Source organism: Moschus berezovskii, chromosome 23, assembly GCF_049115385.1.
Source record: "Moschus berezovskii isolate FMDL1 chromosome 23, NW_MosBer_1.0, whole genome shotgun sequence".
Lineage (NCBI taxonomy): Eukaryota > Metazoa > Chordata > Mammalia > Artiodactyla > Moschidae > Moschus > Moschus berezovskii.
The window spans coordinates 40,059,702-40,082,132 of record NC_142482.1 but is presented as its reverse complement, the minus strand read 5'-3'; the positions used below and the strand labels follow the sequence as shown (position 1 = coordinate 40,082,132).

General features: G+C 45.6%; 1 protein-coding gene and 1 pseudogene across 1 annotated transcript; both read left to right on the top strand.

Moving 5' to 3' along the window:
• The first annotated feature begins 1,916 nt into the window (after positions 1 to 1,916).
• LOC129543612 (ubiquitin D-like) lies at positions 1,917 to 4,216 on the top strand. The gene is made up of 2 exons (XM_055406832.2): positions 1,917 to 2,037; positions 3,285 to 4,216. The coding sequence occupies exons 1-2, from the start codon at positions 2,020 to 2,022 to the stop codon at positions 3,753 to 3,755; spliced, it is 489 nt and encodes a 162-aa protein (XP_055262807.2). The 5' UTR covers positions 1,917 to 2,019; the 3' UTR covers positions 3,756 to 4,216.
• A 10,019-nt stretch (positions 4,217 to 14,235) lies between these two features.
• LOC148774157 (protein C19orf12 homolog pseudogene) lies at positions 14,236 to 14,586 on the top strand (annotated as a pseudogene).
• Positions 14,587 to 22,431: the final 7,845 nt, after the last annotated feature.

The following is a 22,431-nucleotide window of genomic DNA, read 5'->3' as shown; positions in this document are numbered from 1 at the left end:
TATAAGAAGTTTTACCATCTACTCTTCTTGTTCTCTTTCCAGAAATGACATGAAGCCCTAAGGTACAAATAAAATTTGAAAACTGAAAACACTTCCCTCAAGTCTGCTTTGTGTAGCTTTCCCTTTCTCTCTCCAGACCCATCCCCCATCCTTGTCCTACTGCAGGGGTTTCACTTTCTCTATCACCCTCAACCTGATCAGACATTTTCTGCCTGGCCACTGGTGATGTTTCGGAGTCCCCATATCCTATTGGACAGTGGAGGAGTTAGATGTCATAATGATGTTTTCTAAATAGAGAACGTGGTAAGATATCTGAAGGGCAAATAGAAGATCAAGGTCTCCAAGCTATTCCATCAGGCATTCTTTCCCCTTCAAACACACCCTATGAGTTTAAAAAAGTATGTCTATCCCACAAAACAATTTAAATAGCAATTAGTTTTTCCAATTTTATTAACTGTCTGATAAGAGCTTCAAATAGGAGAACATAATTTATGTTAAACTTATTGATATATTGGAATGAGCTCTTGGATCCCATTACTCTGTGTAGGCACTTGTGTAAAGCCAAGTTCTCCAGGATGGAAATCCCTGGAATAAATGGGATCTTTGATATTTCTCAGTGAGTGAAGATATGGTAAATGATCACTGAAAACACAGTAAACAAAGATGACAACTTGGCATTTTTATAAACCTTTCATTCTGACAACATTTAAAGCACTTTCAATAAATGTTTTTCTTAAAGTGGATTTGGGGGATTCCCAGGAGGCGCTAGTGATAAAGAACCCACCTGCCAATGCAGGAGACACAAGAGATGCAGGTTCGATGCCTGGTCGGGAAGATCCCTTGGAGGAGGGCACAGCAAACCACTCCAGTATTCTTGCCTGGAGAATCCCATGGCCAGAGGAGCCTGCAGTTCATGAGGTCGCAATGAGTCAGACACAACTGAAGCGACTTAGCAGGCACAGACCTGAGACTTTGGGAAAAGACAGCGATTAATTTGGAATGTTAGGAGGAGATATCAAGAAAACTCCCTGAGCACACACAGTTATGTATTCCCTTTTCGTCCTAATCCAAATCTGAAGAGCCGGGGAGCAAATAGCTCCTAGTGAGTATCCAGGAGTAAAGGTGAGGAAATGGAGGCACTGTGGTGTGAACGGGATGTGTGATTGTTTTCCATGTGGAAGGTGGTAGTCAGCTTTCGACTGCTGGATTTGGGTTGCTCTGAAGTAGTGGGTTTGGTTTGCAGACACCGGAGGAAGTGCTAGAAAGCTCAAGACCCAGGAATCTAAAGTTCTTTGTAAAGGATATTTATAAACAAGATTTTCTGAGCCTGGAATACACTTAGGAATTCTCTCCAATCATATCATTTTATAGACCAGAAAACCAACATCCAGGGAGGTGAACAGATTTTCCCAGGTAAATTAATTGAGTGTCAGCCCTGGGACTGGAACTCACGGCTCTTCTCAGTCTAGGGTTATTTATCCCATGTTTTCTCTAGGCCAGCTTCTCACATTCTGCTAGGCTAGGGTTAACAGGGTGCTGTTGGTCACATCACACATGGCAACTCTCGCTGTTCTCTCCCAGGCACACCTGTTCTCAGGAAGTTCTCTGACCAATGGCGGTGGGGGGCTCTTAAAAGCTAAGGGGAGGATCACCAGTGTTAAAGGTCTTCAAGCCAGTGAAGGTCAGAGCTGCAGGTTAGGAAGTTACAAGTCAGGATTGGGAGTGGTGGGTGGTTAATCAGGGGAAAATTCTCAACAGAGAAAGACCATCCCCTGTTTGGAACAAGGAGGGCAAATGGATTGGCTGACCTGAGAAGTGCTTGGTCAGGAGGTATTTTTGTTTGTGGACTCCCCAGTAGCAAAAGTGAAAGTAAATTCAGCATATCATGCAAGAGCAAAGGGTACAGAGAGGCTTAATAAACACAGCAGGCAGGCGGGGTATTTCCCATTCAGCTGCTTATTTAAACTGGAGGCCCTGTCCTTTGCTCTGTCTCCTGATTCTGCACCTCTGATTGCAGACATGGCTGCCACCCTCTGTGTGAGTTGAGATTTGATACCAGAGGTGGGGAAAGGGAGAAGACCTCTGAGACATGGGAGAGACTCAGGAATAGATGAGGGACAGTGCTGGGAGATGAAGGTGGGGGGTTGCTGGGAAGACCTCTGGAAGGGGAGGAGATGGGCATCAATACCTACTGAACGTGAAGAAAGTTTCTATAAAGAGTTCTTGGGCTCCTGAGTTCTCTTACATGGAGACCTTGCACTGCTCACACTTAGGGATACTTGGTAGGAAGCAGGAGTGGAGTTTGTGCTCAGCAGGGCTGGCAAGCTTGAAACTATGAAAATATTGTCTTGATCCCTTTCTCTTTTACCCTGTTCAGGCCTCCAGGGCAATTAAACATAAGCTTTCTTCTTTTACCAAAAGAAGGTTGACAGAATTCTTTTAAGTTGTTAAAGTCCTATTACATTACCTTATGTAAGACTATGTTCTCTACAAAGAGAACCTGTAATGAGGGCAATGCTTAGCACAGAAGAGTGAGAGTTCAGTGAAGAAATCTCTGTGCCATCTGGACTGGGAAGATATTTTTGAATGAAGCCTGGAAGAAGTCCTCTGAGACTTTCCAGCAAGAGCATAGGAATGAGATTCCCTTTGTTGAGATTACTGAAGTAATACTCAGATGTAGTCCCTACTTTCTGTGAGTGGAGCCCCGATTTGATAAAAGGAAGAGATCATAGTCTATAATATGTGGATAGGAAAACATAGGAAATACATATGGCCAAGTGATACTGAAAATAGGGACACTATAATAAATGAATTATTGTTACCAAAAAAAGTACAAACAGTACAGAGATGTTTCCTAAACAGGGTTTTCATCTAAAATAGTCACAGTCATGGAAGACAGCCCTATGAGTATTCCATGAGATTGTTAAGTCTTCAAAATTCTCTTTGAGAGGTGTTTATAAACTCCGGTGTACATTTTTAGATGTTTTGTTTTTTGACATCTGACAAATTTTATCTGGATAGGAGACAGGTAAATGAGGTGGGAAATCATTGATAACATTTTGGGGGTGGATAAGAGGTGTGGTTACAAAATAAGACTGGTTTTCTTGCATTATAACCTGGTAATTTCAAAGACAAGTTTGAAACAAGGGAAGGACAGCTTGTTGTAAAGGATCTGGAGTACCAGACTGGCAGTGAAGGGTGGGAGCAATGAAGGAGGGGGCACAAAGGGTGTGGAAGAGGGCAGGCATTCTGGGCTACTGTCTCTTGGCTTTGTTTTTGTCCAGGTGACTGTCCATTCTGAGCAATGGAGACCAATGTCCTTCACTGCCCATCCGGGAGACAGAGTGAATATGATCAAGGAACATGTCCGCTCTAAGACCAAGGTTCCCGTGCCAGATCAGGTCCTGCAGCTGGGCTCGAAGACCCTAAAGCCGCAGAGAACTCTGTCATCGTATGGCATCGACAAGGAGATGACCATCCACCTCACCCTGAAGGTGGTGAAGCCCAGTGATGAGGAGCTGCCCTTGGTTTTGGTGGAGCCTGGTGACGAGGGGCAGAGGCACGAGCTCCAGGTGCGAAGGTCCAGCTCAGTGACCCAGGTGAAGGAGATGATCAAGATGAAGACCGCTATACCCCCTAAGAAGCAGATTGTGAATTGCAATGGAAAGAAACTGGAAGATGGGAAGATCATGGGAGATTATGGCATCAAAAAGGGCCATTTACTCTTCCTGACATACCCCTGCATTGGTGGGTGAGCATCCTGCAGATGGAGTGATAGGAGAAGCAAAAGATTTGGGGTGCATTGGGGTGGAAGACTAGAATATTTCTAACCAATTGATTCTTTCATTCTAGCATGATTGAATAATTGACAAAACTGTGTATGTTTGATATGTTAGAATATATTAGAATTTGAAGGCCTATTAGAGATGACATTCAAAGACAGTTGCAGTTTCATCCTATCTTGGTTCTGTCTGATTCGTAGAAAAACTCCTATTTCCTTTCCCAATCAACAAGATAGACCATTTTAGGTTGTGATCCATGTTCTTCTAATTACTGTGTTGCCTCTATATTTAGCTCAGTGTTTCTTCTCTCATGTGACTCAATAATTGTTGAGTCAAACTGACACTCTGCCTGTAGTGTCAACAGTGAAATGACTTATTATGAAGTGATTTATTTACTGTGACATAATGTTAATAAATAATTTAGGAAAATTAAACTACTTCCCCTCTCCTTATTTAAAGCTGTTTGTTATGAAGTGAAACTTGGCACCATGCCCCTTCTTACTCTGCTTCCCACACTGAATTAAGCCATTCTTATTTCTGGGGATGATGGTGGTCATGGCAAGATATTCACCTTGGGGGGTCTCGAGATTTTATGCCTCTAGCGGGGGCTCCTTGGGAATAGATATACTTTAAGTGGGAACAAACTTTCAGAAAAGTGAGTGAGTTTTAGAGCAGTCTCTGGCCTGCCTGCTTGAGGCTCTGTCAGGACTTCTCTGGTTTGGATGTGGGGGTAAGTGTTGATTTCTGGCTAGCGGAGCTTGTCCCTCTCCGTGTCCTCCATCTCCCTCCCTTCCTTTCTTCCTCCATCTCATTCCCCCTCATGATCACCTGTATGCTTTCTCACAGCCTGAAACATGCCACTCTGTTTCGCACTAGTCTCCTCTTCTTTATAACTGTCTCAAGAACCACCTCTGGTAGAAGCATTTATGAACGTAACCCCACTCAGCACAAAGCACACTTATAGGTGTTGCTCATTACAGTTATGAGTCAAGTGCTCTGGGGTGGGCACTATTTAACTTGGTAGGAGGGCATTTGGTTGTACTGATGCCCTGCAATGAGAGACCAGGGCTTTTCTTTTTTTTGGATGGAATCTCCTACAGGGCTGAGTCTCTGATTTGATTGTCACTTAGGGATATGTCTAATGGCAGACACCATGGGGTCTTCCATGGCCTCTTCCACTAGACTGGGATCTTCATACATCTCTTACCAGCAAATGAGCTATTAACTGGGTTATGACCAACCTTGATAGTATATTAAAAAGCAGAGACATTTCTTTGCCAACAAAGGTCCGTCTAGTCAAGGCTATGGTTTTTCCCGTGGTCATGTATGGATGTGAGAGTTGGACTGTGAAGAAAGCTGATCGCTGAAGAATTGATGCTTTTGAACTGTGGTTTTGGAGAAGACTCTTGAGAGTCCCTTGGACTGCAAGGAGATCCAACCAGTCCATTCTAAAGGAGATCAATCCTGGGTGTTCATTGAAAGGACTGATGCTAAAGCTGAAACTCCAATACTTTGGCCACCTCATGCGACGAGTTGACTCACTGGAAAAGAGCCTGATGCTAGGAAAGGTTGGGGGCAGGAGGAGAAGGGGACAACGGAGAATGAGATGGCTGGATGGCATCACCGACTCTGTGGACATGAGTTTGAGTGAACTCCGGGAGTTGGTGATGGACAGGGAGGCCTGGAATGCTGTGATTTATGGGGTCACAGAGAGTCGGACACGACTAAGCGACTGAACTGAACTGAACTGAACTGAATAGTACCCCTGAAGATGGGAAAGATCCTCCCCAAAACACAACTTTTTTCATCAGATTAGGAGAAAGCCCAAGGGCCAATGCTCCCTCACCAAACTTGCACAGATAAGGGACATGGGGGTTTTACCTACAGCACGTAAACCTTTCCTGATGGGAGGAAGGGAACTCCCCATTAACCATGGGCTCCTTAAGGACAGATCTTGCAGATTCTCATAGAGAAATGAACAGCCTGAAGGCTAAACTCTTTACACCAGACATTCCCATCTCCTTGGGCCCTGGGTAACATTCCCCACCTTCCCTCCCTGACTGACTCACTGTACTCTTGCCCTCGCCCCAAAACCCCCAGGAACCTCCCCGCTGCCCCCTTCTACTTCCTTATTCCTGAGGGTTGAAAGCAGTTTGTTGAGGATGGGTGTGTGACAGTGCAGAAAAGAGAAATGAACTTGCCTGCCACTGGTTATAGCTGTGCATGGGTTGCAGGTAGCTGTAAAGGAGGGATCCAGAGAATAGTTAGACGGCTCTCAGGTGGGACCCACAGGGGCCCACCACTTTCCTGTGGCTGCCTCTGGCCCTCATACCACAACAGCATGGGCTGTGCTGCCAGGTAGGCCAGGATCACGGCAGAGGGTACGAGCAGCCACATGATCCAGAGCTATCACCACCTGGGGGACACACTCAGCAGAGCCCAGAGCCAGCGATGTGCACAGCTGCACCAGGCACCCGACCAGCTCCAGCCTCAGCACCTGACCGCACATGTTGGCCAGCAGGGGAGGCACCACACTCGTGGTGAAGCCCACATCCACCAGGGCCAGGTGACAGAGGAAGCAGTACACGGTCACGCACAGCCAGCAGCACCAGCGCCAAGTTGCCCCTTAGAGTCAGGAGGTAGCAGAGGAGGAAGGCGAAGAGGACAGGCTGCAGGGAGGGCCCGTCAGAGCAGCCCAGCAGGAGGAAGCACTTCTCTGTGCTGCGGTTGCCCTAAAGGGTGAACTCGCAGAAGGTTTGGAAGGATGACACACACGGGGTGATGTATCCCTTACAAGCAAAGGGATGAGGAGTGTGAAGGGGAAATGGATGCAGCACACACATGCTTAGGTGTCCATTGGAGCTCATTTACAGATCTGAATCCTTAGTTTAGGAAGACAGCCATGTATAAGGATACCCATGTATAAGTTGATGTATTTACCAGAAAACTCTATGAGGAAGATAGAATCTCCCTCCTAAAGATGAACACATTTGGGCTCTATAAGATAAAGCATCCGAAGGTCATAGCCACTGAGTGGTCCTTTGGACATGTACTCAGACCTGTTTGATTTCCGAACCAGTACACTTTTGCTGCTTCCCTGTTTCTGGAGTATTCCTAGGGGCCAAAGTAGAAAGTAGAAATCTAAACTTCCTCTCACATGATAACCCTTCAGATATTTGAAGACTGATTTCTTTTTTGAGCCTCCCAACCCCCTTCTTTGGAAGCATGTAAAAAAGTGCCTTAAAATAGGTGCAGTGCTCCAGGTTCGTATAACCAACACGGGGTAGATCGGAACTGTCACCTTCTTTGTTTCAGGTGTTCTACCTCCATTAATACAGCCAATATACTGCTGAATGCTGAATTTTAATCTGTGGTGAGTCTCTCTTCCAGGCTGTGTCCAATGTCCATGCCACTCCTGCTTACCATCTAGTGTGACGATCATGAGCAACACAGATGGGCACGTGTGTAACAGGAAAAAGCATCAGTCAGGGGACCAGGGTTCCACCTAACAGAACCGCCTTAGTCCAGTGATTTGATGGTTTTATAAATGATGATGAATAAATGCAAGAGATGCCATTCAGGCTTATAGACCCGTGGTTCTAGAGATGTAGAGTTATAAAAAGTCAAATCATCTAATTCTGTGATTACATAGACACACACTAGTTCAGACAGACAAGCTTTAAATCTCTCCGGGCCAATCCCTAACCCCTGTCTGGCTGCAGGACTTTTCTCTTTCCAGATCACCCTCAACCTGATCTGAGCTTTTCTGCCTGGACACTGGTGAGGTTTCAGAATCCCCCGATCCTATTGGACAGTGAACTCCGGGAGGGTGGGGGGAAGCCCTTTGCTGCTGTGCTTCAGCCGAAGGTCACAATCTTGTCTTCTAAACTCAGGGACAACAGGAACCTGGAGAACTATCTGAAAGGAGAAAAGGCAAGTCAAGGTTTCCACTGGACTCCATCAGGCATTCTTCCCCCTTCATACTTATTCTGTGTCTTTCAGAATATATGTCTTTCCCCACACACACAGGAAATATGCTTAAATAAGTATTAGGTTTTCCAACTTGATTCTCTAGTGAGAACTTAAAAGAGGAGAACAAGATTTATGTTAAGGTTTTTAAAATTTTGGAATGAGTTCTCGGCTCCCATTACTTTCATTACACGGACACTTCTGTAAATACCTGGTATTTCTGCAGACTTTTTACATTGAACTTTAGGAGGAACTTTTAGTAATCAATCTCAGAAAAGGGGAGAGGGGTGTGTAGAAATGTCCTGAGCCTTTGGAAGAGGGCAGAGATTAATCTGGGAAGTTAGGAGATCAGAGTAAGGAAAAAGTTCCAGGAGAACACACAGCTTATGTACTCCCTTGTCGTCCCGATTCAAATCCAGAGAGGCACGGAGTAAGCAGCGCCTTAGGAAAGTATGAGATGACACTAGTGAGTCTCCAGGAGGAAAGGCCAGGAAGTAGAGGAACTGTGGTGTGAGAGTGGATGTGTGATTTTTCTGACATCTGGAAGGTGGGAGTCAGTGTTTGATTGGTGGTTCTGGGTAGTTCTCAGGTAGTGGATTTGGTTTGCAGATTCTCAGACAGGAGAGGAAGAGTGCTAGGAAGTTCAAGAGTCAGGAATCTAAAATTCTTTGTAAGGAACAGCTTATAAAGAAAGTTTCTTGAGCCTGAAGACCTTTAGGAGTTCTCTCCAATCATGTCATTTATAGAGAGAGATGAACAGATTGGCCCAAGTTACATCAGCAGGTGGTGTCCCTGGACTGGAATTATGTCTCTTCTCAGTGCAGGGTTACGTGTCTTACGTCTGCTTCTCCCGGTGTACTTCACACATTCTGTCAGGCTGCTGTGAACAGGCTGCTCCTGCTCACATCACCCACAGTAACTCTCACTGTCATCTCCTGGGCACCCTTGCTCTCAGAAAGACCCCTAACTACTGGCAGGAGGAGGAGGGGTCATGGGCCGGTAGGGTTCTTAAAAGCATTGGAGAGGATCACCAAGTGTTCAAATTCTTCCAGCCACTGAGGGTCCAGGGCTACATAAAAGTCAGGATTGGGAGTGGTGGGTGGTTAAGCACAGAGCAATTTCCAACACAAAAGGGCCATGTCACATTAGGAACAAGGAGGGCAATTGATTGGCTGAGAGGAGACATGCTTGATTAGATGATATTTCTGCTGAATCCATTGTAGAGGAAGTGAAGGCACTTGCAAGAACAATGGATCCAGGAAAGCCTGACACACACAGCAGGCAGGCAAGGGATTTCCAGCTTAGCTGCTTCTATAAAAAGGAGGCCAGCTCCTTTGCTCTCTCTCCTGTTTCTGCTCTCTTGAGCGCAGAGATGGCTGCCACCCCTGGTGTAAGTTGGGATTTGATACTGTGGAGGGGAAAGAGAGAGGACCTCTGAGACATGACGGAGCTCTCAGGGGTGCATGAAGGACAGTGCTGGGGAGATGGGGCAGCCGGGAAGACTGGCTGGAAGTGGAGGAGACAGACGTGGATACCTACACAATGTGAAGTAAGTTTCTGTGAAGAGGACCTGGCTGTTGGGCTCCTGAGTTCTCTGGTATTGAGACCTTGCCGTGGCCACTGGTAGGGTACATGGTATGAAGTGGGAGTGGCCTTTGTGCTCAGCAGGGGTGGCAAAACTTCAAACTATGGAAATACTGTTTTGATTCCCATTTCCCTTATCTTGTTTAGGGATCCAGGGCTCTTAAACCTCCTTCTAGTCCCCAGAGAGAGGTTCACATAACTCTATTACCCTATATTCTTTATGACCTGAGCTGTTAACTGACATAAGAATATAAACACTTGGAAGGAACTTGGCATTAGGGCAATGCTTAGCACAGAAGAGTGAGACTTCAGGAAAGAAATGTGGCATCTAGATTAGGAAGATATTTTTGAATTAAGCCTGGAAGAGGTCCTTTGAGACATTTCAGTGACAAGATAGGGATTAGAGTTCCCACATTCAAAATTGTGAAGTAAGACTTAGATGCCTGTTACTTTCTGTAAGTGGAACCCCGATTTGATTAAAGGAAGAGATCATTTTCTGCAACGGGTAAATTTAAAAACACAGAAAATACAGAGCAACTGATATTGAACATGAGCATGCTAAGTCACTTCAGTCGTATCCGACTCCTTGTGACCCCATGGACTGTAGCCAACTAGGCTCCCCTGTCCATGGGATTTGCCAGGGAAGAATACTGGACTGTGTTTCTATGACCTCTTTCAGGGGCTCTTCCTGACCCAGGGATCAAAGCCATGCCTCTTAAATCTCCTACACTGGCAGAAGTATTCATTTTTTTTATTTATTTTTTTATTGAAGGATAATTGCTTTACAGACTTTTGTTGTTTTTTGTCAAACCTCAATATGAATCAGTCATAGGTTTACGTATATCCCCTCCCTTTTGAAACTCCCTCCCATCTCCCTCCCTATCCCACCCCTCTAGGTTGATACAGAGCCCAGGTTTGAGTTTCCTGAGCCATACAGCAAATTCCCATTGGCTATCTATTCTACATGTGGTAACGTAGGTTTCCATGTTACTCTTTCCACACATCTCACCCTCTCCTCCCCCCTCCCCATGTCCATAAGTCTATTCTCCATGTCTGTTTCTCCACTGCTGCCCTGTAAATAAATTCTTCAGAACCATTTTTCTAGATTCTGTATATGTGTGTTAGAATACGAAATTTATCTTTCTGACTCACTTCGCTCTGTATAATAGGTTCTAGGTTCATCCACCTCATCAGAACTGACTCAAATGCATTCCTTTTTATGGCTGAGTAATATTCCATTGTGCATATGTACCACAATTTCTTTATCCATTCATCTGTCGATGGACTTCTAGGTTGCTTCCATGTTCTAGCTATTGTAAATAGTGCTACAATGAACAATGGGATACATATGTCTTTTTCAATCCTGTTTTCCTCAGGGTGTATGCCTAGGAGTGGGATTCCTGGGTCATATGGTGGTTTTATTCCTAGTTTTTTAAGGAATCTCCATACCATCTTCCAAAGTGGCTGTATCAATTTACATTCCCACCAACAGTGCAAGGGCACTTCCTTTTCTCCACACCCTCTCCACCATTTATTGTTTGTAGACTTTTTGATGATGGCCATTCTGACTGGTGTGAGGTGATATCTCATTGTGGTTTTAAGAGTCGATGCTGGGAGGGATTGGGGGTGGAAAGAGACAGGGACGACAGAGAATGAGATGGCTGGATGGCATCACCGATTCGATGGACATGAGTTTGAGTGAACTCCGGGAGTTGGTGGTGGACAGGGAGGCCTGGCGTGCTGTGATTCATGGGGTCGCAAGGAGTCGGACACAACTGAGCGACTGAAATGAACTGAACTGAACTGAATAATGAGTGACGTTGAGCATCTTTTCATGTTTGTTAGCCATCTGTGTGTCTTCTTTGGAGAAATGTCTGTTTACATCTTTTTCCCACTTTTTGATTGGGTTGTTTGTTTTCCTGGTATTGAGTTGTATGAGCTGCTTGTATATTTTGGAAATTAATCCTTTGTCAGTTGTTTCATTTTGTTAGGTAGGTAGAACAGGGAAAAGGAGTCCAAAATGGCAGTGGCCAAAAGACAAGGAAGAGAAAAGCCCACGAAAATAAAACAAAGGAAGGTCCGAGGACCAGAGTGAGGACCTCAGGTAAAACAAACAACACTCCTGGCTGGCCCAGTTTACATAGGACAGGCCCAGGGGGAAAAAAACATATAAAAAGAGGAGCCAAAGCTAGCTCTCTCTCTCCCTCTCCCTCTCCCTCCCTCTCCCTCTCCCTCCCTCCCTCTCCCGGGCGCTGGGGCACTCTTCGTGTCTTTGGATGACGTGCCCTCACGCCTTGAAGATGGATTTCCCTTCTATCCTCTAAATAAAATAGAGCTGTAACACTGAGCTGTAACACTGACTTGCCTAAGAGCTATAACACGGTCCGTTCGAGACCTGAGAGCTATAACACGGTCTGTCCAAGACCCGAGAGCTGTGACAAGCCAAGGGGACTTTAATGTCCGTCACTCCAAATCTTTGCTGTGACGAGAGAAAAACTGAGGAGCATACACTCGCCTGGCAATTTGCTATTATTTTCTCCCATTCCAAGGGTTGTCTTTTCACCTTGCTTATAGTTTCCTTTGCTGTGCAAAAGCTTTTAAGTTTAATTGGGTCACATTTGTTTACTTTTGTTTTTATTTCCATTATTTTAGGAGGTGGGTCATAGAAGATCTTGCTTTGATTTATGTCATCGAGTGTTGTGCCTATGTTTTCCTCTAAGAGTTTTATAGTTTCTAGTATTATAGCAGAAAGATTCTTTACCATTAGTGCCACCTGGGAAGTCCAAATATGAACATTATTGTGGTTCAGTTGCCAAGTCGTGTCTGACTCTTTGCATCTTCATGGACTGCAACACACCAGGCCTCTCTGTTCCCTCACCATCACCTGGGGTTTGCCCAAGTTCACATCAGATGACTGAAATACTGGAGTTTCAACTTCAGCATCAGTCCTTCCAACAAGTACTCAGAACTGATTCTCCTTTAAGATTGACTGATTTGATCTCCTTGCTGTCCAAGGTCCTCTCAGGAGTCTTCTCCAGCACCAGAGTTTGAAGACATCAGTTCTTTGGTGCTCTGCCTTCTTTACAGTCCAGCTCCCACAACCAAATGTAACCACTGGGAAGACCATAGTCTTGACTATAGGACCTTTGTTGGCAAGTAATGTCTCTGCTTTTCAACACACTAGGTTGTCATAGCTTTCCTGTCAAGAAACAGAGGTATGATTTCATTGCTGCATCACCATCCACAGTGATTTTAGAGCCCAAGAAGAGGAAGTCTGTCACTGTTCTGTTCTGTTCAGTCGCTCAGTCGTGTCCGACTCTTTGCGACCCCGTGGGCTGTAGCCTACCAGGGTTCTCTGCCCATGGGATTCTCCAGGCAAGAATACTGGAGTGGGTTACCATTTCCTTCTCCAGGGGATCTTCCCGACCCAGGGATCGAACCCAGGTCTCCCGCATTGGAGGCAGACGTCACTACTTCCATCTTTTTCCCTTCTATTTGCCATGAAGTAATGGGGGCGGATGCCATGGTCTTATATTTTTTAATATGAGTTTTAAGCCAGCTCTTTCACTTTCCTCCTTCACCCTCATCAAGAAGCTCTTTAGTTCCTCTTTGCTTTCTCCCATTATAGTGGTATCATCTGCATATCTGACGTTGTTGATGTTTCTCCTCCCTATATTGATTCCACCTATATTGAACATAGTGTCGCTATAATACATGAACTATTACTATAAACCATTGGGACATTAAGAAAGAAACTAACAGGACAGAGGATGCATCTTCTAAGCAGGATTTCCTTGTAACATATTCAAGGAGGAAGCCCTGTGAGCATTTTATTAGGTTCTCAAGTCCGAGAAACTCTCTTTGGAAATCTGGTGTACATCTTTGGATACTTTGTCATTGTATTTAATTTTTTAAAAAAAATTTATTGGAGTATAGTGGCTTCCCACGTGGCTTCCCAGGTGTTTCAGTGGTAAAGAAACTGGCTGCCATAGCAGGAGACACAAGAAATACAGGATCCATCCCTGGGTTGGGAAGATCCCCTGGAGAAGGAATTGAAAACCCAGTCCAATATTCTTGTCTAGAAAATCACATGGACAGAAGAGCCTAGCAGACTACAGTCCATAGGACTGCAGATAGTCAGACATGACTAAGCACATGTGTACGTGCCCATACACACACACACACACACATAGTGTCTTTACAATGTTGTGTTACTTTCTGCTGTACAGCAAAGTCAATCAGGTATATGTGCACATATAGCCCCTGTTTTTTTGGATTTTCTTCCCTTTTAGTTCACCACCAAAGCACTGAGTAGAGTTCCCTCTGCTATACAATAAGTTCTCATTAGGCATCTATTTTACACATAGGATCAATGGTGTATATATGTCACTTCCAAGTTGCAGTGAATCTTGACATCTGACAAACTTCGTATGGATAGGAAATAGGCAAATGAGGTGGGAAATCATTGCAATATTTTGGAATGGATAAGAGGCATGATCACAAAGGAATAGGACAGCTTTTCTTGCCTTATAACCTGGAAAATTCCAAAGAAGGAAGGGATACAGCTTGTCGTAATGGATGAGGAGGATCAGGTAGGCATTGAAGGGTGGGAGCAATAAGAAAGGGGAATAAAGGATGCAAATGGTAGCAGGCACTGTAGGCAATTGTCTTCTGTCCTTCGTTGTCCCGGTGAATGTCCAGTCTAAGCAAGGGAAATTAAAGAGCTTCACTGCCCTCTCGGAGGACAGAGTGGAGAACATCAGTGACCACTCCCGATCTGAAGCACAGTTTCCTGTGAAAAACAAAGCCCTTCAGAGGAGTTTGAAGACCATAAAACCCCAGAGGATCCTGAGAGAATGGGGCCTACGTGCCTAGCATTGACATCACAGTGAAGGACATCATGAGGCTGCTGTGCTCCGTCTCTGAGAAGAGGAAGATGAAGGCGGCTTTCAAGTACTCCTGGTTGGGTGCCCTAGTCCCCGGGACTGTGGTTGTTGTGGGTGGTTTGGTGGGCAGTCCACCAGGAATAGTCATTGGGGGAGCCATCGGGGGTCTGTTAGGTGCATGGATGACAAGTGGGAAGTTTAAGTCAGTTCCTCAGATCATAATGGAGCTACCGGCTGACGAACAGGAGAGGCCCTTTATCAATGCCATTGCCATCCTTAGGCACCTATCCTGGATGAGTGTCGAGCAGCTGACCATGCTGGTCATGGGCAGTAGACCCTGCAGGAGCAGCTGGTGGATATGCTGAACATCTATTTCATCAAGGAGCTGGATCGGAAATGAAGTAGGACAAGTAGGGCTCTGCCCTGGGAAGCAGGGTCCATTTGGATGATTCCAAATTTGTTATGGTTGATGTATAACTGATTTGCAATGTCGCTGTTTTTTGTAGGGTACAGCAAAGATCATTTATTTTTTCTGCATTGATGGATGACCATACTGGGAGTGCAGTGATACCAGGAGTAAAAGACCGTTTATCCTTTTTATTCTTACTCACTAATCACATCCTTTGAAAAATTCTCAAAATTAATCAGAAAGATAAATAGAACTCAAAGAGTGGACAAAGTAGGGAGGAAACCTGCAGAATATTTCTAGCTAAGGGATTCTTTGATTCTAACATAATTGACTAAATGGCAGAGTTCATATAATATAGGCATAATATACTACAAACTAATAAATGAAAATTTAAGGCAAATTAGAGATAACATTCAAGGAAGCTTGCAATTTAATCCTTTCTTGGTTCCCTCTGATTTATCTCAAAACGCCTATTTCTTTTTCATCCAACAATATAGTAAGTTTTAGGTGGGGGTCTCATGTTTTACTCGTATTTGTATTTGCATCTATGTTTAGCCCAGTGCTTTATTTGTCATATCAGTAAATAAACATTGAGCCAAACTCACTTTCTACTTACAGAGAAGAGTGAAATAGTTTATTACGAAGTGAGTTATTACTTACTCTGACATGATTGCAGGTTTATTCATAAATAATTTAGAAATTCAATTACGCTATGTCCTCTTGACTTTTTAAAAGCTATTTGATATGAATGAAACTTGGTACCAAGCCCCCTGTTATTCTCACACCCACTTAAATGGTTCTTATTTCTGGAGATGGTGGTGATCGTGGCAAGATATCCACCTTGGGGATCTAGAGATTTTATGCCTCTGGTGGGAGCTCTTCGGGAATAGATATGCTGTAGGTGGGAACACGTTCAGAAAGGTGGGGTATTGAGGAGCAGTCTCTTTCCTGCCTCCCTTAGGCTCTAGCAGGTCTTCTCTGGGTTGAGTGAGAGGGGTGGAGATTTGGTTTCTGGGTTGACCCCAACACTCTGCCCTGTCTGGCTAGTGGAGCTTTTCCCTCTCTGCTTCCTCCATATCCCCTTCCTTTCCTCCTCTGTCACCACTTCAAGTCTCCCTCTTGATCACATGTATGCTTTTCTCTTGACCTGATATATGTCCACCCTCTCCCCTGCTAGTCTCTTCCCTTCTTTATAACTGTCTCAAGAACCACTTCTTGCAGAAGAGTTTCTTAACTTAACACCACTCAGCACAAAGCATACTCATAGGTGTTGGCTCATTACAACTATGATTCAAATGTTCTGAGGTGGGCATTATTTAAGTGGGCAGGTGGACATTTGGTTGGACTGATTCCCTGAGATGAGAGACCAGGGTTTATGCTTCTGAATGGGGTCTCCTGCAGGGAAGAATCCATGATACTCTTGTCATTTGGGGATACTCTGATAGCAGGTCACGGGGTCTTCCATGGTCTCTTCTAACAGCTGTGATCATGTCATACATCATTTTAGCACATGGAACTCTGGGTGGGGGGGGGAGGTAGGGGTTGGTTACAGCAGCACATTGCTTCTGTTAAGTCACTTCAGTCGTGTCCGACTCTGTGCGACCCCATAGACGGAAGCCCACCAGGCTCCCCCATCCCTGGGATTCTCCAGGCAAGAACACTGGAGTGGGTTGCCATTTCCTTCTCCAATGCATGAAAGTGAAAAGTGAAAGTGAAGTCGCTCAGTCGTGTCCGACTCTTCGCAACCCCATGGACTGCAGCCTCCTCCGTCCATGGGGTTTTCCAGGCAAGAGTACTGGAGTGGGTGCCATTGCCTTCTCCGATAGCATCCCCTGAGGATGGTGAAATTCTTCCTCAAATCATGTATTATCTCTTTACTGTCTTAGAGAGACAGGCTCCTCCATCCATGGGTTTTCCAGGCAAGAGTACTGGAGTGGGTGCCATTGCCTTCTCCGATAGCATCCCCTGAGGATGGTGAAATTCTTCCTCAAATCATGTATTATCTCTTTACTGTCTTAGAGAGAGCCCGAGGACCATTTCCACCAACACTAAACCTGCATGTGTAGATACAGACACTTCCCTAGAAGCACGTGAACCTTTACTGATGGGAGGAAGGGATCTCCCCCATTAACCACTGGCTGCTTAAGGACAAATCTTACAGATTCTCATAGAGAAGGCTAAACTTCTGACTTTCCAGTGAGCATTCCCATCCTTGGGCCCTGGGGTAACACTCCCCACCTTCCCTCCCCGCCTGACTCACTATGCATCTTGCCCTCTCCCCACACCCCCCAGGTACCTCTTCGCTGCCCCCTTCACTTCCTTATTCCTGAGGGTGGTGAGGAGTGAGTTGAGGGCGGATGTGACTACAGTGTAGAAAAGAGAAATGAATTTGCCCAACGCTGGTTGTAGCTGTGCGTGGGTTGCAGGTAGGGATAGATGGCGGATCAATGGAACAGGCAGACGGCTGTCAGGTGAAACCTACACATGCCCACTACTTTCCTGCGGCTGCCTCTGATCCTCATGCCCCATACAGCACGGGCCACGGCACCAGGCAGGCCAGGATGACAGCAGACTGCACCAGCAGCCGCACAGTCCAGAACCATCATCACCAGGAGGACACACTCAGCTGAGCCCAGCGCCAGCGATGCGCACACCTGCACCAGGCAGCCACCACACTCCAGCCTCAGTGCCTGGTGATGCACGTTGGCCAGCAGGGGTGGCACCATGCTCGTGGTGAAGCCCACAAGGGACAGATGGCAGAGGAAGTAGCACATGGGCACACACTGCCAGTAGCACCAGTGCCAAGTTGCCAATTGCAATCAGGAGGTAGCAGAGGAGGGCGAAGAGGACAGGCTGCAGGGAGGGCCAGTCGGAGAAGCCCAGCAGGAGGAAGTGCTTCTTCATGCTGTGATTGCCCTAAAGCAGGAAACCCGAGGAAAGCTGGGAAGGACAACACACACAGGGTGATGTATCCCTTAGAAGCAAAGGAAAACCCAGACCATGGGGAGTGGAGAGGGAGAACGGACAGCAGCATACACATGCTTAGGTGTCCATTGGAGCTCATTTACAGATCTGAACCCTTAGTTTAGGAAGGCAGCCAAATATTAGTATACCCTAGTTGATGTATTTACCAGAAAATTCTACGAGGAAGATAGAATCTCCCTCCTAGAGATGAACAAATGGGCTCAATAAGGTAAATCATCCCAAAGCCATAGCTAGTGAGTGGCCCGGTGTACTCAATCCTGTTTGATCTCCAAACTAGTGCTCTTCTGCTGCTTCCCTGCTTCTGATTGTACTCCTCGGGGCCAAAGTAGAAATCTAATCTTCCTCTCACATGATAGCCCTTCAGATATTTGAAGACATATTTCTCTTTGAGCCTCCCAACCCGCTTCTTTGAGAGTGTGTTCTGCCTGAAAATAGCTGCCATGTCCCAGGCTGGTATAAACAACACTGGGTAGATCATAACTATCACCTTCTTTGTTTCAGGTGCTCTACCTCTATTAATACAGCCCAATATACTGCCGACTACTGAATTTTAATCTGTGGTGAATCTCTCTTCCAGGCTGTGTCCAATGTCCATGCCACCTGCTTACCATCTAGTGTGATGATCATGAGCAATACAGATCAGCACATGTGTCCAACTCTTTGCAGAGCATATCTGTAGCAGCCTTTAAATCCAGAGTCAACCGGGTAGAGGAAAGGCCTTTAGTCAGGAGACCCGGGTTCCACCTAGCAAAACTGCCTTTGACCAGTGACTTGATATGAGGAAGTCACTTCATTTCCCTCTACCTCAATATTTTCATGTGTAAAAGGAAGACTTTGAGCCTAAATGACCTCTGAGGTTCCTGGCTGTAATTTAATAAATACTTCTCATTTAACTTTTTTGACCACACCACAAAGCATGTGGGACCTTAGTTCTCTGACTAGGGATTGAACCTGCAACCACTGCACTGGAAGCATGGGGCCTTAACCACTGGACCACCAAGGAAGTCCCAATAAATAACCCTTGGTATGATGCTGAATCAAATTTCCTAATGATACAGAAACCATCATGGTTGATGTGATAGATCAAAGTCACACAGAAATCTTTCTACTGCATGGTCCCTGACAGGTATCATTATAAGGATAACATTTAAAAGTCATATTCACTGTTCTTAAGTTATAAATTATAATCTTCTGTTTTTATTGTTCAGGAAAGAACCTTCTTCCCTCTAACACAGCAGTGTATTTATATAGTTCTCCCATTTATCTTCATTGCTGCTGCTGCTGCTAAGTCGCTTCAGTCGTGTATAACTCAGTGCGACCCCATAGACGGCAGCCCACCAGACTCCGCCGTTCCTGGGATTCTCCAGGCAAGAACACTGGAGTGGGTTGCCATTTCCTTCTCCAATGCATGAAAGTGAAAAGTGAAAGTGAAGTCTCTCAGTCGTGTCCGACTCTTCGCGACCCCATGGACTGCAGCCTACCAGGCTCCTCCGTCCATGGGATTTTCCAGGCAAGAGTACTGGAGTGCCATTGCCTTCTCCTGTTTATCTTCATTCAGTTCAGTTCAGTTCAGTTCAGTTGCTCAGTCGTGTCCGACTGTCTGCGACCCCATGAATCACAGCACGCCAGGCCTCCCTGTCCATCACCAACTCCCGGAGTTCACTCAAACTCATGTCCATCGAGTCGGTGATGCCATCCAGCCATCTCATTCTTCGTCGTCCCCTTCTCCTCCTGCCCCCAATCCCTCCCCCGAGAACCAATTATTAATGTGCTTGAGGACAAGGATTCAAGAGTCAATGAATGGACAATGTGGGTTTTGTGCCATCTAATGGCATAATGTGGTATTGCATCTGGCATCCCAGACTCCTAAGACCTCGCGGTGGTCCACCATCGTTATCAGTCCTGTACTCTTGCTCAGACAGATGATAATTATCATATTGTTATTATTAGGTATTTATATAGTGAGTATGATATCCCAGGGGTAAATTAAAATAGCCTACACATTTAATCTCTAGTACAACACTATGAAACAGATAATATCATTATCCTTTCCCAAATGCAGAGTTTAAGTAGCAGTTGAACCATGTCAGATATGTGGACCCAAGAGGAATGATTCAAGTCCTCATGGTCTCAACCCTGCGGCTGGATACAAATAGTGTCTCCCCATCCCAGGTGAGAAGTCTCAAGCTCTCGGTGAACTTTGAGGAAAACATCCCCATCTAGAAATCATTTGATCCCCCAGCTGAAGGAGGTTTGCTTCCCTGAACTAAGAGCATCCTACAGGAACTCCAAGGAGCTTCTTGTTCCCTGGGAACAAGAAACAGTAGCCTGCCTGGAGGAAGTTTTGGGACAGCTTATGGGGTGTGTTCCTCAGTTCTCCACTAGATTTCAGACTCCCAGAAGTACAGACCATAATGTTGCAGACAGTTGGCCCCTAATCAGGTCTATAAATGAACGAGTGAGTGAGTGAATGTCTGCAAAGAATGTGTAAAGGGTTCTGGGATCCTAGTCTCACAGTTGCTGTCTCCCGCTTTTCCATGGCAAAGACAATACCAAATTCTCTTGGGCACATGCTGACCAAATAAGAAAAAGGAAAAGCCTAGTTTTATTCTAGTCCCAACACAAAAAGGCTTTGATTCAACATTCACTCTGGAATCAGTACAACACAGCAGCATTAACTCTATTTCAATCCTAATCTTCATTTTAGCCTTCATGGACTAATGTTCTTGTCTCCTTAGCCTCCTAATTAGATTGTATCTTAATCTCAATGTAGATCCCCATTTTAAATTTAATAATCCTAATCTCAACCCTACAAGTGATGCCAACCCTAGTTCTACTTTTCAAACCATGTATGTAATACATTTTTCTCATGATCACCTCCGTCCTCTTTCTCTCAGTGGGACCTGGAAATTTCTGCTGTTTTTGTCTGTTTATCAGCCATCTATGCCCAAAAGACCTAATGTCCTCATACAGGAAAATCCTTTCTAGAGATTCGACGGGAAATACAACAGAGAATTAAATGAAGCAGTGTAAATAATCTGTTTTCATGAAACCTAATTTGTTGAATGAACGGTTTAACAGAGGCTTAGGGCTTCCCTGGTGTTTCAGAGGTTAAAGCATCTGCCTGCAATGCGGGAGACCCGGGTTCGATCCCTGGGTCAGGAAGATCCCTTGGAGAAGGAAATGGCAACCCACTCCAGTATTCTTGCCTGGGGAATCCCATGGACAGAGGAGCCTAGTGGGCTACAGTCCTCAGAGTCGCAAAGAGTCGGACACGACTGAGCGACTTCACTTAGGACTAACATTCCAAATGCATTCAATCTGTGTGGACAGTTATCTACTGGATACTCCAGGAGAAAATCCAGCACAAGTTCACTCAGTCACAATCCTCAAAATGTTTGAAGCAGGTTGAGATGGTCAGAGACACAATTCCAACATAAGTAACCACTACACAACTGAGTTGGGGCTCCCCAGATGGCACCAGCGCTAAAGAACCTGCCTGCCGATGCAGGAGAAGAGAAGAAGAGAAGTCACTCAGTCGTGTCCAACACTTTGCAACTCCATGGACTGTAGCCCACCAGGCTCCTCAGTCCATGGGATTTTTCCAGACATGAATACTGGAGTGGGTTGCCGTTTCCTTCTCCAGGGGATCTTCCCGACCCAGGGATTGAACCTGGTCTCCCGCATTGTAGGCAGACACTTTACCGTCCAAGCTACCAGGGAAGTTGCACAATTCAGGAGACATGGGTTCAATCCCTGGGTCGGGACGGTCCCCTGGATAAGGGCATGGCAACCCACTCTAGTATTCTCACCTGTCACCTGGAGAATTCCATGGACAGAGAAACCTGGTGGGCTACAGTTCATAGGGTCACAAAGAACTGAACAAGACTGAAGCGACTTAGCATACACACAACTGAGTTGGGGGCAAGTATGAGGCCAAAGGCAGAGAGAATGAAAGAATAAGGTATGCAAATGTGTGGGTGGTGTGGGTATCAGAGAATTCTCCCGAGAGGTTTGAAACACAGCAGAGGGAACAATATTAACATGAAATATTTGCCAATTCACTGTGTGGAAATGAGCTAATGTGTGCTGTGCATTAAGATGGAAATATGTGAGGTAAGGAGTTACACCATGGAGAAGGCGATGGCACCCCACTCCAGTACTCTTGCCTGGAAAATCCCATGGATGGAGGAGCCTGGTAGGCTGCAGTCCATGGGGTCGCGAAGAGTCGGACACGACTGAGTGACTTCACTTTTGCTTTTCACTTTCATTCACTGGAGAAGGAAATGGCAACCCACTCCAGTCTTCTTGCCTGGAGAATCCCAGGGACAGGGGAGCCTGGTGGGCTGCGTCTATGGGGTCACACAGAGTCGGACACGACTGAAGCAACTCAGCAGCAGCAGCAGCAAGGAGTTACACCATGGAGCCAAATGATTAAAAAGGAAAATATAAGTTATTTTAGAAACATGTAGAAGGTATTGAATTGGATACAGTGGAAAAGGGGATACCCTTACAGACAATTAAAGACTACAAGATTTACGTCCTTGTGGGCACTTCCCTATCCAGTAGGACACACGAGTTGGAAGCACTTGCGCTCAGTCACTTCAGTCGTGTCAGACTCTTTGCGACCCCATGAACTGTAGTCCCCCAGGCTCCTCTGCCCAAAGGATTCTCCAGGCAAGAATACTGGAGTGTGTTGCCACGCCCTTCTCCAAGGGAATCTTCCCAAGCCAGGGATGGAACTCCAGTCTCTTGAGTCTCCTGCATTGGCAAGCAGGTTCCTTACCACTATCACTGCCTGGAAAGCCCTGGAAGC